Here is an 18,575-nt window from a genome sequence, read left to right on the forward strand (position 1 = left end):
CAACAAATCAGACGTCTAACTGGCAGTATGCGGCGCAGGGTTGCAGCAGTCATCCAGGCAAACGGTGGATATACCCGATATTGACTTTTTGTAATGTGATTTGACAATTCAATAACGTTTTTGAGCTTTCACTGACAATACTTATTAAAGATAATTTTAAGCGTGAAAACTGTCCATATTTTGATGTCATGATATGTAAATTAAAAATTGTTATTTTACGGTGATAATCTTGTTTTCTTGTGCCCAATAATGCATAATTTCAATTGATAAACACGTTTAGATTGAATGGTAATTTACAATCAGTCACAAGAACGTCGAATCTGAATCACTTGAAAAAAACACGGGGGTGCTTAACTTTTTTCCTGGTGTATAGAAAGAGGTTGGAACAGTCCTGACTGAATGTATCTACAACCAGAACCAATGGATGCAAAACAGGAGGCTAGCAAAGGGGAAGTTTGGCATTGTGATATATAGCAAAGGCATCAATAATAGAGGTGTCAAGATGAAAGCAAAGCCACTGGAAAACATGAGGATTCAAGGGCCACTCTGTGAAAAAAATCTTGTTGGGCCTCAAGAGATGAACAGCAACAAGATTTAGGGTACCTGGAACATGAGAAACCACCAGATGTACTTGTTGGTAACGGAATCAGAAGAGAAGGCATGAGCGTGGAAACAAATTGTGAGACCAAGTACCCATACATGCACCAGATCAAGTCAAGATAAAAATTATTCAATATGAACTAGAATATTTTGAGAGCAAGGAAAAACATAAAAATCAGAAGCAGGGACTGAATTAAGAAGTGAAGGAAAAGAATAAAAATCAGGAGATATAAAAAAGTAAGTACCTAAGAAACCATGTCTCAAAATTGCATAAAAGGGCCTAGGTAAATCCACAATGGGTAGAATATTTGGCAAAGGTATGTAGTGTGCAAAAACTGTCAAAATGCCCTTTGTCATGAATGGGGTACATAGAAGGATGTATATCAAGTTCAGAAGAAAGTGCAGGCCATATGAAAGACTCCATTTCCTGTCACACAAAAGCCATCATTTCCTCAACAGACAGACAAACCCTACGACATTTTAGTTGCTAGTCCACTGTAAACAATGTCTTATTGTCCCACATCAGGCAAAGTGGAAGTTACTTTCACTTGGGAATTAATAATGTAGAAATAAAAGACCACAACATCTGCAGATGCAGAAAAGTTGAAAAATGAAAATCCTAATTTAATATTTCCACAACAGTTGGTGCTTTTGTAGATAATTCCAACAAACTCTCAAAAGCTCATGAGCAAAAAAAAATATATGTTTTTACAGAAAACCAAACTGAAAAGTGATGACTGAACAATCAGTACAGAGGAAGTCAGCTGTACTAGGAGGGTGTGTTACACTCCTATTGGTGGAGGGTTGTCTCGTGCTCATTTGCATGCAACAGCACAGAAGTATCACGTGGAAACACTTTATTTTAGGTAGGAGTTTCAAGGCTAGTGACAAGCAAAAAAATTTGCATATAGAGGGCAGCACTGAATTCTGAAGCTATATGTGAGGTTATATATTGTACTGGAATTCAAAAGAATGGTTGTAAGCTTCATATAGAGTAGAATTTGCTCTTTCTATTCATTATAACCTTGTCCATTATTCATGTAAAGTTTATTGGAAAACTACTGAAAGTCACAGAGAGGGAGGGGCTTCTCTGGTAGGTTTGTCAAATTTATTGATATCTCGACAATTCAATAAGGTAAAAGGTTGAAACTTTACATTCTCGCTTGTAATTATGTATAGTTTGTACTTCTAATTGGTTCGAAACTGCAGCAAACTTTTAGAAACTAGAATATTCTAAAATAAAAAAATCAGAGCTCAGACTTATCACATGACACAGAAAAATTAAGTTATCAAGAAGTTAAAACGTAAGTAACAAAAAATTAGAAATATAAACTAGTTTTCACACCATGTTTATTCACATACATTGATATTAAAGTTATTTAGTTAATTTTTGAGTATAATACTGTAAATTGTTAAAGGTCATGACATGCACACTTTGAACTTTCAACAAAACTGGTCACTAAACAGTTAACTCATAGAGCACATTTTTTTATAGTTCACATTTACATGAGATGTTACATACGTTTTTTTCATTAACTGAAATTGCATTGTTTTGAGATTTCTGAAGAATGTACTGATTTATGTTGTTTGCATATCCTTTGAATGTTTTCTGAAAGAACTTCAACATAGGGGAATATCATGAGCCTGAAATTTTCTTATGCTTTTTCTTGGCATTCCTTACTTTTTCTTTTGGTTCCAAGGAGCAGTTTTTTTCCGCTACAATAGTGTTATAGTGAAATTTACATTTCATAGTCTTCTGAACTGTTGATCCCACTTTGATTCTTATATTATTATTATCATTATTCAACTAGAATATAAGCTGTGTTTTCTTTGGTTGTACTTGTATCTAAGGTGGGTAGTTGGTTATGCGCTAAGGCAAAGTTCACTCCTTTACTTAGTACAGTGTGTTTGGATTCCATTAGTAATCACTTACTTAAGTTTATAACAGTGTTTTTAGGTTTCTGTAGCTTTAGGAAACTTCTTAGATTTAAAACAGAAATTGAGATGGCTGTCTAATTTAGCTAGCTTTAAATTAATTCATTCTAAATTCCTAATTGTTTTTAAATTATAGGGCTGTATCATGTCATTAAGTACTTATGGTAACATTGTGGTGATTGGATACCAATCATTGCAATGGTTAGCAGCCTACAGGATTACCAGTCTAATTACTAATTAGTTACTGATATATTTATTTAATTACTAACTGCCAATTACTCTAACAGCAAAACATCATTCTCATAATTTGTTATAAACTGACATCTATACAAATGTTTTAAAAGATAAAAAACAAAATTAAACTATTTCCTTCTCACCACAATTGTTTTACTAAGTTAATCACATAAAGGAAGCTTACTGCAGAAGTAAAAGAAAAGAAGAAGAAACAAATTATTTCAACAGTAAAAATGTAAAAGCTATGTAAAATAACTTAAAAACTGGTTTACTTGTATTGATTCTCAGTAAAGTTTTCTTTTCCTAAAGTTTCTTGCACCCAACCAGGAGCAAAGATAGCAGCTGATAAGTTGTAGTCTCCAATGAGCTTTAAAGGCTGAAAGATGATCATACATTTTATCCTACTATATTATAATGACACTGAATATTCTCATAGTAGGAAGTTATGAAAAAAATTATAATTCAAACAGATTAAAATTTTTCCAGAATAACAAAAACTTTACTGTTTAAATTTTCTACAAGTAGCTTCTTCAAGAAAAACAGCAGCATAAAACAAACAAAATTGGGTCATAATATCTTATGGTTAATTAAAACTTTTTTGGTAATTAGGTTGTAAAACTTGTACAAATTTCAAGTTTTGCAAAATCTTGTAGACAAACAGATTCAAAAACTTACACATTTCTAATGTTTTTATTTTTAGACAAACAAATTATTAGTTTTACATAAAGCTAATGCTCAACAGATAACAGATGTACACAAAACACACACTTTTAAGAAGACAGATTTCAAATCTAGATCTTTGCTTTTCATTCAGGAACACTTGTAATGATACAGTTTAACCATTTTCCATATCTATATGTGATATTTGAAAAACTCTACACTGATCTTGTATTTTAAACAGAAAACAAGTATTCAGAACCACACAAATTTCTTGTTATATTCTGAAGCAGTTTTATGCCTGGCTAATGCATATGAACAATAAAAAATGGGAAACAAAAGTAAAGATCCATTTATGGCTCTGAACAGTGAATGATCTAAGGGCCTAACCCAAAGGCACTAAACAATGAACAGTCAATACCAAGGGCTCAAACACCATGCATGAACCATGTAAAAGTAAACAGTAAGTTATTACTTAATACATAAATTAAATCAAGCTCCACAAACCAACAGCTATGATGTAACACACTTGAGTTGCTTTGTCAAGTATTATGAGGTTTTTGTACATACATCACAAGAACTGCTTGCATGTTAGTCATCTAAGCCAATGAGTCAACAGATAGTAAAAGTAAAATATTACTATAAACAGTGAAGATTTTATAAAATACTGCAAAAATACAGAATAATTATGTTTAGTATGGGATCTAAAAATTTCATAAGAAAAATAAAGTACAGAACAACTAAAACCAAGAAAATACTAATACCTTTAAACAATAAAGGATCGAAAAGAATATTTAGAAGTGGTTAGAGTAGTTATGAAAAATCAAGAAAATAAAGTCACAGAACAGAGATTATTGCTGAAGAATGAAAGATACACAAACAGAAGTTACAAATAGTGAGAGATACAAAATGAAGCCAAAGAATAAATGACCAAAGTAAGAAACTACAATCAAGGAACAAGGTGACTATAAGGATGAAAGCATTTAAAAATTGAAGCCATATGTCAGAGTGTAGCTAAGAGTATTAAAGTTTTAAGATACTGAAACTAAAAACAAAGTATGACTAACAGTGCTTAAGAATTTCAAATTTGAAATAAAAGAGTGTGTACATAAATGGCTAAGTAGAACAAAACTGAATTCAAAAGTCAGAGTGACTAGAAAAAATAAAGGATTAGAAATGACTATGAACATAATAATAGCAAAGAACAAAAATTTAGAAACTGTAATCAGAGTACTTATAAGAAGTAAATGATCTAAAAACTGGAGCTAGAAAATAAAAAGGTGATTAAGAATATTTATGAATCTACAAATTACCTTCAGGGAAAAGAAATTGGCAATGAACACTGAAGAAATCAGAAAACAACAAGAGGTCAATGAGTAGCTACAACACTGAAGGATCTACAAACTCAAAATTGTGCTACAGTATAAAAAATATTATGAACAATGAAAGATCTAGAAACTTGTACAAATGTCAGTATCTGGCTAAGAAAGTAGTCAATGATCTGAAAACTACAGTGTCTACGAACAATAAAGGATTTGGCTATCCTGTTTAACCCCTTCATGGCGGACTTATGCAATTTGTGGAAATTGAGTCATGAATTTCACTTGTACAACAATACATGTCGTAACTCTGAGATTTCTTAACATATCCTCTCAAAAACTGGTAAAATTTTGTTAAAGATCATAAGTATCTTGTACAAAAATAATGATAGTTTTATAATTAAGTGTTTCTACTAAAAATGTTATTTTTCTATTGTAGTTACTCATATTCAAACTATTAACAAATTGAGTACAAGGTGATTTTCATTTTTAGTATAAAAATACTTTTTTTCATCTTATAGTTTCATATTTCATTTCCATAATCTCTAGAACCTCCAAAAAGGATATCAACAGTTTTTGTAAGGTAAATGTATATAGTACCTTTTAATTTTCACATATGCTTAATTTTTAATGTTGTTTTTCCTTTCTTGTCTTTTACCACTTATTAGTCATCTCAACATAAGTCAACGGTGCCCTCGAGTGAGGCATATTACAGTTTCTTTGAGAGACATGTACAACCATTCAGTAAAATTTTCGTGCAGTGCATAATATCCTAAGCCTTGAGAATGGACTCAAAGTATGATTTAAAAAATGTTTAAACCTTTCAGTTATGCATTTTAAAACATAACTAACAGATAATTAACTAAAATACAATAACAAGACCTAAATACAATTTCAATTGTATCCCTAACTATAACATATTTTGGTAAGAAACTACCAGAAGTGCTATAGTCTATCAAGTAGCCAATCATACTGTAGTCAATTTCATATAATCTGTGATGACAACTGCACACCAATTTCAAAATAACTGTTTATTTATAGTGTAAAATGACCTCTTTCTAATGACTATACACATGTTATGTATACATCTATATGTAGGCTATAAAGCACAAACAAATCTGTTGAAGGTGGGCATGGCAGCTGTCAGGGGTTGAAAAAATTAATTACTTGTTTCAACTGTATTTATTCAGAGTACTTTGAAATGAGTGAGTCAAAAAGTTATGTAAGCAACTTATTGTCTAGACAAACCTCTACTCAAGTACCATTATATTATTGAAGATACAGAGAGTCAAAGTAGAGAATTTTCATTGCTCGTTGGTCACGTCTGAAGTTTTAAGCAGTTTTTTACAGGTTTATTTTGAAATAAAGGACTTAAAATTTGGATAAAATAAAACTTCAAATCATAACACACATTATAATATTAATTTCATTCACATACATTGATATTAAAGGTGTTTAATTAAATTTTGAATGTAACACAGTGACTTGCACAGAAAAGCATTTAAAAAGGCTACCCTTGCAAAAGGGTTAAGAATAGAAGGTGGTTATATAAACAGTGATATGTCTAAAAACTGAAATACAATGTCTGAATACTTTTGAATAGTGAAGGATTTTAAAAGAAGAAAATGAATTAAGAAAACCAATGGATCTAGAAATTGATGTCAGGATAAAGAGAGAAATGAGATAAACAGAATCAATTTTACGTATGATGTTTACAGATGTCTTACTGGTACAATGGTCTATTATACTATAATGTCATACATGATCATATAACATACACTCCACCCTACATGAAGTGTTGTCTTATTCCTTCGATTTTCCCTTGTCCAGGATTACCGATGAAGGGTGAAATTCCCATAAACAAGTATAATTTGGTAATAAGTGGTTAGTCAAATGATAGATTGAGCTTCATATATATTTTTCAGAAGTTATTTTACATATACAATAATAAAACTATGTTTTAGGTAAGTGTATCTTCTTATATCTTGAAGCCAGTTAGACAACAGAATTAAAACAGGGTAGTGACTTTTCATACCATTTCTCTTGGATCTGAAATTATGTTTATACCCCAAGCTAACATATTCATCAAGTATGAGCATAACTTTGTCATGGCTCAACTTAAAGCCTGAAACATTGCCTTGAAACCAAGAAAAATGGCAGAAGTCCACAGAAAACTAAGCTCACATGTTGAACACACTGCTTAAATTATTTAAAAAGAAACAAAAACATAAATCTGTTAGTGAAACTATTTTTGGAAAATTTTTATTTCATATTACTTTATTATAACTTTTTACCAGTAGTTATAATTATTTTTACTACTAGGGTATAGAGAATGGCTATAGAAAATGAGAGCAGAGAATAGTGACTACATACACTGAAGAATCTATATAATCCTCTCATAAAGCATAGATTGAGTATGAACATTGTACAATCTAGATATAAATGTAAAATACTGTCTATGAGCAGTGCAAGATCTAATAGTTAAAGATAAAAAAGTTATAAATAAAAGTGTTGCCACTCTGTTACTAAAAAATATCTGAAATGAGAGAAAAAAACAAGTGACGCAAAAAGTGTAACATTTGTGTCAATTTATAAACTAACTACTAATGTATGGAGAATTGTGACCATAAAATTTCTTGATGTCTAAAAAATTGATTAATAATTGTCTTTTGGTTCCAAGGAATGAGGAAAATATAAACACCTCATTGTATACAGTCCTCAATTCATTCCTGATCATGTATATTAAAACCACACTTTTTATTAACAATATATCATTACATGCAACATCTGAGAATGGTCTAATATTTTTGTATCAAAAACAAAATCACTTTTACAATATTTAATATTGACAAACAAAGGTACAAAAAATTACAAAACATAAAACAAAATGAAAAAAGTGTGAGAAATTACAGTTTAAAAAAATTAGAATTGGCAGCACTGAATGAATCAGGAAATTAGAAACTTAAGCTAAAAGGTCAAAGAGTGGTTATAAACAGAACCTAGAAACATTAGCTATAGATAAGAGGGGTTATTATGAATAGTGGAACATTTAAAACTTAGAGAGCAAAGGCATAATAAAACATATAAATAATTCAAGATCTAGAATCTACAAAAAAAAAGAACATAAAGTTGCTACAAACAATGATGTTTCCAAAAATCAAAGAACACAGTGACTTTGAACAGTGAATGATTTAGAAAATAAAAACAGAAAACAGAAACTGCATTATTATAAAATACCTAGAATATGAAGCCAGAGAAAGAGATTTATTATAATTAATGAATGATTTAAAAACCACAGAGTAACTATAAACAAAAAAACAGATATACAACAGAGTGAAATAACTAATAAAATATCTAACAACAACATCCATAGGTTCAAAGAAATAATGGGGCTATAAATAATGAATGAAATAGAATCTGTACTGAGATGAGAGATAGTTGTTTTAAGTTTAGATGGACCTAGAAAATGAAGCCAGAAAAGTAACTATGAAAAATGATAGTCTAGATATTAGTGTCAAAGAGAAGATTGTGTTTATGAATCATAAAAGATACTTGAGATGAATCCAGATAAAATTATGATGGGTATGCTGACTGAAAGATCTTGAAAATTAAACCAGACAAGAGTGTGCTTATGAACAACAGAGAGAATCTAGAAATTGCAATGAGAGGAAAGATTAGAAGTAAATGAGACACAACTAAAGATTAAAACCAGAAAAAAAAATGGCAATGGATATTGCTGAATAAAAATATTAATCCAAAGGGCAGCAAACATATCAAAATAGAACACAGAAAGAAAGAAAAACAACAGCTGACAATAGATAACTGAAAATTGTTTAAAGAACACTGAACTTCAAAAAATTAGGGTTAAAGTTACAATGTACAGCTTTTTACTAAACACAAGTGAAAATAAAATCAAATGCAAGTGAATAGCAAATTTTTGTGAAAGTGCATTAAGTAATAGGGAAGAATTTTTTTAATCTATTAGCATTTAAAAAAAAGGAAGGCAAAGTTATGGAAACACAAAACAACTAAAGATTTTACACTAAATATCTGGGAGTAAAAACTTCAAAGTAACTCATTTGTGTTAGATTAAAATCTGTTATAGTAAGAAACATATATCAGATTTTAAATTATACATAAGATATGAATAAGTGAATAACCTTAAAGAAAATTATTGAAACAATTCTGACTGAAGATAGCCACACCCAAGATTGCAGAATGGAAAAGCATTTCCAGTTCTAAAAGGTCTTTGGACAGTTGCCATTTGTCTGCAAAGGATGTGAACCTTTCTAAGGAAGGTGAGACTCTCTACCAAAACCAGAGTCCCCAAATAATAGGCTTCAAGGATCATAGAAATAAAAAAACATGGTAATGATGAACCGAACCTGCCAATCAAGGTAGAAAAACACATGGAGAGCAGATAAATATGATCAAGGGAAGAATTAAGTATTTCCAGGTCAGTTAAGAATATGAGTTGTAAAAAGCTGAGTTCTAAAAGCTTGACTGACAAGCCCACCTAGAAAGCCATATCTAGTATCAGTTACATTTACTGGAATGAAACTTTTACTAATTCTGCTAAAATAAGCCAGCCATTCATATGGTAATTAAAATCCACACAAAGATGGTGATACCGTATGGTAAACAAAAACTAAAAAAGAACCACAATGAATGGAAAAATGCATACATGAAGATATGTATTAGAGATGTCAAAAACATCAGCATCAAAAATTCAAGGTAACAACTTAAATTACTGAAAACCTTCAACTTGAAACACTGATAATTAAAAACTAATTGAGACCAAAGAGACTCATGATAGGTTTGTAGTTGTCTGTGTGTTTTGAGACAAGGAACAGAAAAGGATATGTACTGAATCACTTCAACACTCACAGTTATAAGATGGTTCAAGGCCTGATTCTAATTCTCTATGCCCACTAGAGCTGACAGCAAAAGAAATTGATGACACACCTAAGAATCAATAGCAAAAGTTCTCAAAGGGAAATGGCTCTTACTTCTCATTGCTAGAACCAAAGAAGTGGGACAGTTCTGGAAGATGTCAAACATTTGGTTGCATGTAGTAACAGGTAATAACGAAAACTGTTCCCACACTATATTAATCATATAACTATTGCAATTATCACAAAAAATGAAAAGAGAAATACACAACAGGTAAGATACGATTCAAAATCGAATAGAGAGCTTATTACAGGAAAATCTGTATGTGAAATAGAATCACCTTCCTCCAGTGACACTTAAAAAACAGGGAAAAGATGTGTGAAATGCCTTCAGCAAAAGACAGATCATATTCAATATTCCCTTTAAAATCCCTAGACATCAAGGGGAATGGAAAAAATTGCAAAGATGTGTGATCAATCATGAATATGCAACATTTACCTTGAGAAATTTCTAGAACAAATTTTGTTTCCAGGAGATAAGAAAAAAAAGTTTTCTCTAAAGAATATTTCTGATCAAATGGCAAGGTTAAAGGAAAGTCCTAATGTAAAGGATTATTGGAAACCCCAGAAATCAAAAAGGAAAGATAAAAGAAAATAGTGGTACTTATGAAAAAATGAACAACAATAAAAGTGGTAAATGACTTCATTAATTGTCATGGAAAATGGTAAGTAAAGTTTCCTAGATGAAAATAAAGCACGAGGCATAATGAAGACATTATTACTGCATAATCATGGATGAAAAGAGCATCTCTGAAGCTAACTCGTACTCCACTGCACATGCAAGTACAGGTAGAAGAAATTCCTTGCGAGTGAGTTGCATCTCAAATGAGCAGTTAGAGGTTTATGTATTAATTGTGCTTTATTTAAACTCAAGGCTACACGTAATGTTAAATGTATATATTTTAAGATAAAACATAACAACATGATAAAATTTAAGTACTGATATAGCATGTTGAAATGACAGTATCATATAATTTTATGATTTTATTATCCTGTGCTTAATCAATTTTGTTTTGTTTTTAATTCTGATTACCAGGTCTCAGCAACTAATGTAAACATGAAGCATATTAATTTTGCTATAATATACCAACTACTCTGAAAACAACTTTCTTTGTTACAAAACTGTGGTTCAACTGTAAAAAATAAAGACTAACAAGGTTCACTGAGCAGTTTTTCATTATTTATATTAAACCTTAAAATTAAATTAGAATTCCTCTAAACTTACTTCATCAATGTTGAAGCCACCACCTCCTAAAGTGCCCCGTCCAAAGACATCAACACCCATAAACACATCAGACTTTCTCAAGCCTGATTCTTGGCAGGTGTGATTTAAATTTTCTTCCTTCCAGGTGTAATTAACATAGATCCCATCACATGCTTCAAAAAAAATCCTATTGAAATAAATGTTGTTTACATTAATCTATTTTCAAATTCATTAAGTGTTATCACACTGAGCACCCCAAACAATTAAAACAGTACCAAGTTCCATAGTTTTTGAAAAACCTTGTCCAAGGGATAAAATGGTAGAAAAATCTACTTGTTTTTCTTGAAAACTTACTCAACCCTTGAGTAGAAAAGAATCATACATCTGCCCCAGTTTCAAGAATAATGGTAAGTCAGAGTGATGTATCACTTTAAATAATAACCCACACAGCCTCAGAAACAAATGGTAATATGAACCCTTTGCATTACTGGAAGCCTACAGTTATTATGAAGTCTGTTATAAAATGCCTTATGAGAGAGTTGGACACACCTTGTGTTATATTTATATAACATTATTTACATTTATATAATCTACTAGTGCACCAGTTTGGTATAGAAATGTGCTTTGTTTGTCAGTTTAATGAATTTTTTATACAAAGCTATTCAAGGACTATCTTTGCTAATTATCCCTAGTTTTGAAGTGATAGACTAGATGGAAAGCTGCTGTTCAACACCACTCACAACCAACTCTTGGGCTACTCTTGCCAAACTGAATAGTGAGATTTGAATGTCAATCATTTAATTCCTTTATGGCACTAAAGTTCGAAGCACGTTTGTTATGGAGGTTTTCAGCAGTAACAATGTGGAGGTGGGAAAGATACTTGGTGAGGCATCGCCAAACACTAGGTGACACCCTTAGTTCACTTCCAAAGAGCAAAACCCTTTCATGGAGCTCCAGCATGGAAGGTGGAGTGTGTGTTAATTCAGAGCCATATATGACTTGCAAGAGTCCCGACTATATATATATATTTTATATACATCAAACATACACACATTTAACAATATCACAATCCCAGACACCCCGAGATGTGTGATCAGGGTGTTGGGAGATCTAGCAATACCTTGGTTGTCCAGGACAAATGCACAAGTTAAGAAACATATGAGAGTCCTAACTGGATAAATTGGTATGCAAAGAGATACTCAATACAAAAGAAGATATTTTATTTAATTATTGTACCTTCTATATTTTGTATCATTTCTTAGGAAGGCTAAATTATTCACAATCCCAGAACCCCTGAAAATAGTTAACCACGGGTTTTGGACAAAAAATAAAAAAAACACATCAGAGACAGATTCCATCAAGCCTGGAGAAGAACTACAAGTGACAAATGAAATCATGTAACTGAAAATACAGTGATATGATAAGGCCAAAACAGGAAAAACATTGCACATTTGTCCCCTTGCCTGTTTATGTGATGGTCTCTAAATGCTACAGAGGCTAGGAGGCCAACGACATTGCCATATTTAAATATGATGAGATGTAGTGTGAAATCCATGCTTAATACAGTTGAGAACACCATTGGTTTGGGTATTTGTTTGTTTTTAAGCATAAAGCTACACAGTAAGCCATCTATCTGTATTCCATGGTATTGAAACCCGATTATCAGTGGTAGAAGCCATCCGATGTACAGTGGCAGCAATACAGGGGTACAAGGGGCAGGCATTTGCCCACCCAAATTGTTTTCTTGCCCCTAGTTTGCCCCCACCCCAAATATAATCCTGCATACATAGAGCAAATGCTATGTGTATGATAAGAAAACATGTTCACACACACAATACCATTTTATGGGATGTTTTTTTTTTCTTTTATACTAGAAGTCAACCAGATATATCATACAATACTAGATTATTCCCTAGAACTTTATTTTTATACTAATGGTACTACTGCACTAAATAATTATTTATTTATTTAATCCTATGGCACACCTAACATCCTTCTCATAATATTTCATTCCACAAGTAAAACTAGTGGATATAATTGTTTAAAATCTGACATGAACCTTTGTAAATGTGTGTAGTTTGAGAAAAATAAAATATTTAATTTTGATTTTTTCTATTATTTCTAATAAAAAAATTATTATGTAATGTAGTTATTTGCACTCACACTTTGAATAGTTCACCTGAAAAGTGATTTCTATATGAAGTATAAAAATACAATTTTTTACCTTACAGTTTACCTTACATTTTATTTGCATAATCTCTAGATCCTCATAAATCAATATTTAAAGTTTTTTTTAGGTAATTATTTATATTTATTTCCCATTTTCTCTACTATATCACTAACTATATCTATTATCATTGACATACAGTGCAATGAAATGTTTAAAATTAACAAATGGAAATATGTACATACCTTCATGTCTTTATCTTTTTTACTTATAGTTTATTTTTAATTTTCCTTTCAAATTCTTCATCTATTATCATTTATGCCCATACATTTTCTGATGCCCGCAGGGCTTTACCATGTTATTTCAGCAGACTCGCAGCAAAGACGCATTGCTGAAACAAGATAACTCTTACACACATCATCTTGTTTATAATCTTTGAAAACCAAAGCAATAAGTTAAACTTATAAAAATCTTTAAACTAAAATATAAATGTAAGACCTAAACACAGTTTAACTGTTTCTCTAACTATAGCATATTCAAGTAAGAAACCACCATACGTACTAGAGTCAAACAAACAGACAATGATACTAATGGCAGTTATGTCTACGTTGTGTATACTCTAAACTGAGCTCTTTCTAACAACTATATACACTTGGGTTAAGTAAGTACATGTGGTTTGTAAATCTGAAGGCAAAGTACACAAAGTGGGCATGGCACCCATCAAGGGTTATAAAATTTATAACTGTCTTCCCAAAAATCCACCTGCAGACTTTAGATCTGAAATGAGAATTAGGTCAACCATTTGACAGTGTAGAAATGTCTTTACATGCCAGTTTGTGTGCTTCAGAGAGAAACCATGCTAAAGTCCATATTTTTCAAAAAAAATGGATCATGTGACACGGAAACTGTAGTTAAAGTATTTTTTAAAGGTTTCCTTTGAAATAAAGTAACTAAAACTTAGATAACATAAACATTCAAATTATAATGTACAATACAATGTCAATTTCATATTCATATATTGATATTAAAGCAGCTTAATTGAATTCTGAAAGTAATGCAGTACATGTGCAGAAAGGAATTTAAAAATGGCACCAGGGGCAATAGGGTTAATTAAATAATGCTCAAAGTAACATGCAAAAAAGCAGAATACGTCTCAGAACTATCACAATTTTTCTAGCTTTCTATTTGTGCTACAAACATCATTAGAAATTAAGAAAAGCTGGTTGATATACTTCTTGTGAGAACAAAAGTAAAACTAAAACCAAAACTACATATTGTCTATTGAAAAAAAAAAGAAAGTAGAATAATACACTATTTCAAAGGTGGAATCCTTAGTTTTCTGTAGATAATACATAACTGAAAGTCAGAGAAAACTACTGGCAAGATCTGAAGAGGAGGATTGACAGGTGGGTATGGCAAGAGAGATCTGATTTTCTATTTGATAGCTTTGTAATTAATTAAGATTGAAGGTTATAAATATTTTGCTTTGCCTGAGCAATGACAATGTTATACTGACACAAAAGGGTTAAAAAGAGACCTAGGCCTACCTTTCTCAAAAATATTAATATATAAAGGTCTTGAACCTACATGTTTTTCTAACATCATGAATAAATAAAGGTCTTCAGACCAGTTTTGCAGTAAGCAACTGTGGCAAGCACAGGCGTGTTGTGTCCCAAGCTATCTTTGGCACTTTTACTTTGTGACTCAGTACTTGTTGGGAGGTTGTTCTGGAAGTTTGTAGATCATGAGGTCATGGGTATCTTTAAACAATACATTTTACCATTGTTAATTGTTCCATGAAGTTGGTGTTCTGCATACATGTGTAGACACATCAAATCTTTCTATTGAGAAAATGGATATCAGAAAATTTTACAAAAACCCGCATAAACCATAGGATTCCTAGGAAGATGAACCTATCAAGGAGACAGGAGGACGAAGTAAGAATGGGCAGTGTGGATACTTCTGATCAAGAACATGAAGATATAATGGGCAAACCCACTAGCATTGGAGAATTACATGAGCTGAGAAGCAGCAGTGAAAAAATTAACTTTGCCTATAACAAAGGCCGACAATGAACAAATTCCACCTGGTCTTAATGAGCCCTTCTGCTTTTCAAAGACTCATAGATGAAAATTCATACCTGAATGGTATGAAGCATATCCTTGGTTTGAATTTTCTGCATCTACTGACATAATTTACTGTTTTGTCTGTCATCATTTTACTACAGGTGCTAAATATCAAGGTGAACAAGCTTTTGTGCCTAAAGGGTTCAATACATGGAAAAAGTGAATGGGTGAAAATCCAAAAAACAATAAACTTCTCAAAGACAAGCAGGCTGATGCACATTTGAGTGATGAGTGCAAATATAATGCTTATTTACAATACAACCTTTCTGAGAGAACAGCAGTAGACCTCATTAATAAAGCTCACTAGCTGATTATGTAAAAAATAGGGAATACATCAAAATATTTGCAGATACATTAGGACTTACAGCTGTCCAAAACATAGCTCAGAGGGGTCATCATGAAATAGATACACCTGAAAATAAAGGAAACTTTTTGAAAATATTAAACTTCTTAAAGACTTATTCCCAGATCATAAATGAACAACTGCATAAAGGATCTAAAATGCCAAGTATATGGACCACAGTGTACAAGATGCCATTTTGGACATCCTTAGTGACATAATTTTGGATGAAATAAAAGAAGAAGTAAGAGAAGCTCAGTTGATGAAATTAAAGAGCTAAAAAAAAAGAGCAGATGAGTTTGGTACTTCAGTACTTTAATGATTCAGAAGTTTGTGAAGAATTTCTTGGTTTTAAAGTTGCTGATGAAATTGATGCAGAATCATTGGCCAAATATATTCTGGAGGAGTTAAAGAACAATGGACTTGATGTCACAAACCTGACTGGTCAAGGATATGATGGCACTACCATCATGAGTAATAAGTGCTCTGAGGTTCAGTAGAAAATAAGACAAATCATACCTCAAGCCATCTACATTCATTATTTTGCTCACCTTAATTTGATAATCATAGAAAGTGAGAAATCTGTAGCTGACATTTTCTCAATGCTTCAGACTTTATAAAAAAATTTTAAGTGGTTCTAATGTTCATGCACAGTGAATTGCTTTCCAAAAAATAAAACACATACACTCAAATGAAAAGCCTGTAGAATATAAAACAATGTCAGAAACAGGATGGGCTTGCCAGGTGCATGCTGTAAATGCAATTGTAGCAAAGTTTGATTGTTTTATTATATTTCCGTGACACACTGACATAGGTGACAGTAATCGAGATCATCTTGACCAGAAACTCATATATTGTATGCTGTTTCTGAATGGCATCTTACATGAAGCAAAAGGAGTGATAGATATGCTGCAAAGTTCCAAGTTAGATTACTTGAAAGCAGTAGATCTCATTAAGAGTTTTCTAGCAAAGTTGCAAACTTACAGATGTGATGAGAAAGCTGCACATTATTTTCAATGTTCTTGTGACATCACTATCTGAAATGTTGCTGTCAGCATCAGTTACAGAGCTCCATGCCTTGAAACATGGACAACTTTGTAGTTCTAGTCACACCGGAAAAGTGGGATGCTACATGAGATTCATCTGATATAAAATGACCCATCTTGTTTCCAACCATTGATAGTTTTCTTGGAGAACTAAACAAATGATTAAGTGGGAAAAATCTCCATATGTTCCACTCTATGTCAGCAATTGACCCCAAATCTGAAAAATTCCTTGATTTTGAGGCTATTAAATTTCTTGTAGCCCATTATAGGCTGAATCTTGAAGATATGTAAATGGAAAAGATGCAGGTTAAGAGAGTGAATGAGCATTCAGGAGTGACAATTGGACCAGTGGAAAAGTTTGCAGAACATCTCAAACCCCTGTTTATGGCTTTTACTGAACCTTAAAAAGGTTATAAAGATAGCTATAACTCTCCCAGTTAGCACAGCTGCCTGTGAAAGGAGCTTCAGCAAGCTAAAACTGGTCAAAAATAACCTTAGAACCAATACAAAAAATAAGTCTAAGTGCAGAGAATGTGCTCTGTCCAATGATCTTGATGATGTTGTTGACAAGTTCATTACTAAGTTTCCATAGTCAAAGAGGAGGATCACTCCAGCTGGTGTATTGGTTAGTGCTTTTGACTATTATTCATCAATCCATTTTTAAAAAGACTTGTTATTCACCCCCCTCTAAAAAAAAAGAAATTTGATAGATATGCTAGAATGGTCAAAAACCTTCTGAACATTTCCAATATTAGCGAGTACTTTGGAGCTTCAAAACTCAATGCACAGTACTTTTTAAACCCAACGTTGCCTCAATGTACTTTGGTATGCTAAAATTTGGTGGAATAACAAGTCCCTTTGGAATTACATGTGAGTATAAGTTGTTTTGCTCCTCAAAATTTAGTGTGATAGGTAAACCAAGTTCCCTCAATTTTAAAAGCCAACCGAACCCAAGTTATTCAATCCAATAATTGGCAGGGACAAGCAGGATCCCCTTATGCATTATCCATGATAGTCCATGAGTGTTGGTCCAGCATAGTACAGTAATACTACCCAGTACAGCCTCTAGGTGGACTTATGGAACACCTCATTTTTACAGAGCCTGTTGCAACCTAGATAAAGTATATTGAATTAGTGGTTGCTAGTGCAGAATTGATTTGATAAAAGCACACCTGACTGGCAACACTCACTACAAAGTGGGATCCTGTAAAAACGAGGTAATAGACCCTGAAAAGTAAAGAAAAGACAAGAATAGCAATGAAAATACCATCCCCTCTGTATAATCTAACAGAAGTGGTTAAGATAGCTACAGGGGTAGTCAAAAACCCTCAGATGAAGATACTGCCAGATCATGCAAATAATATGAGGTAAAAGTGTTGGGGGAAGTCCACTTAACAGTCTGCACAATATCCTCCAGCAGGCAATTCAACCGGGCCACTATGGACATAGAAATGTGATGAATCTGATGACTCGTAGAAGATACCTCACCAACAAAGAGTGCCCAGAATAAGCAATATGGATCAATTTCATACTCACCTCATCAATGTAACTGGGGTAAATCCTGGGAAACTGAATGATCCCAATGAATAAAACGTCATTGTCTAGCATCTCTAAAGGCATTAGTGTATGCAACAAAACCTTCAGAACATAACAAATAGTGATCAGATGAATCAGTGAAACAAATTTATCTCATTCCCTGTCTGACAGTGTCTTAGGGAAGAAGAACCAATCTGAGGACACAGGTAGAATGATAGAGCATCCTGTGCACAATCAGCGCAAATCACTCAAACCATCAATATCTGTAGTTCAGCAGCAACAAAACATAACCTTCAGGTAGGTGATACATAGCACATGTCTAAAGTTACTATGAGTGTTGAGAAAGGGCATGTAATGTGACCTTAATATATCAGTTAGGTAACTGGAATGGTCATTTGGGACAAAGTACCCAAAGTGACTTGAGGAAGCTGGATAGTACTGGGGACTCAAAGAATTTTG

General features: G+C 32.4%; 1 protein-coding gene across 1 annotated transcript in view; it reads right to left on the bottom strand.

Moving 5' to 3' along the window:
* The window catches only part of LOC106465970 (cytosolic endo-beta-N-acetylglucosaminidase-like), an 86,944-nt gene that overhangs the window by 35,412 nt on the left and 32,957 nt on the right, over positions 1 to 18,575 (bottom strand). Inside the window, exons 5-6 of the mRNA XM_013926217.2 lie at positions 10,923 to 11,088; positions 3,042 to 3,145 (exon numbers count right to left, since the gene is read on the bottom strand). Coding sequence (XP_013781671.2) covers positions 3,042 to 3,145; positions 10,923 to 11,088 — 270 coding nt within the window. The remainder of the gene's footprint in view (positions 1 to 3,041; positions 3,146 to 10,922; positions 11,089 to 18,575) is intronic.

The sequence above is a fragment of the Limulus polyphemus genome, unplaced genomic scaffold (genome assembly GCF_000517525.1).
Source record: "Limulus polyphemus unplaced genomic scaffold, Limulus_polyphemus-2.1.2 Scaffold2105, whole genome shotgun sequence".
In the NCBI taxonomy this organism is placed as follows: Eukaryota; Metazoa; Arthropoda; class Merostomata; order Xiphosura; family Limulidae; genus Limulus; species Limulus polyphemus.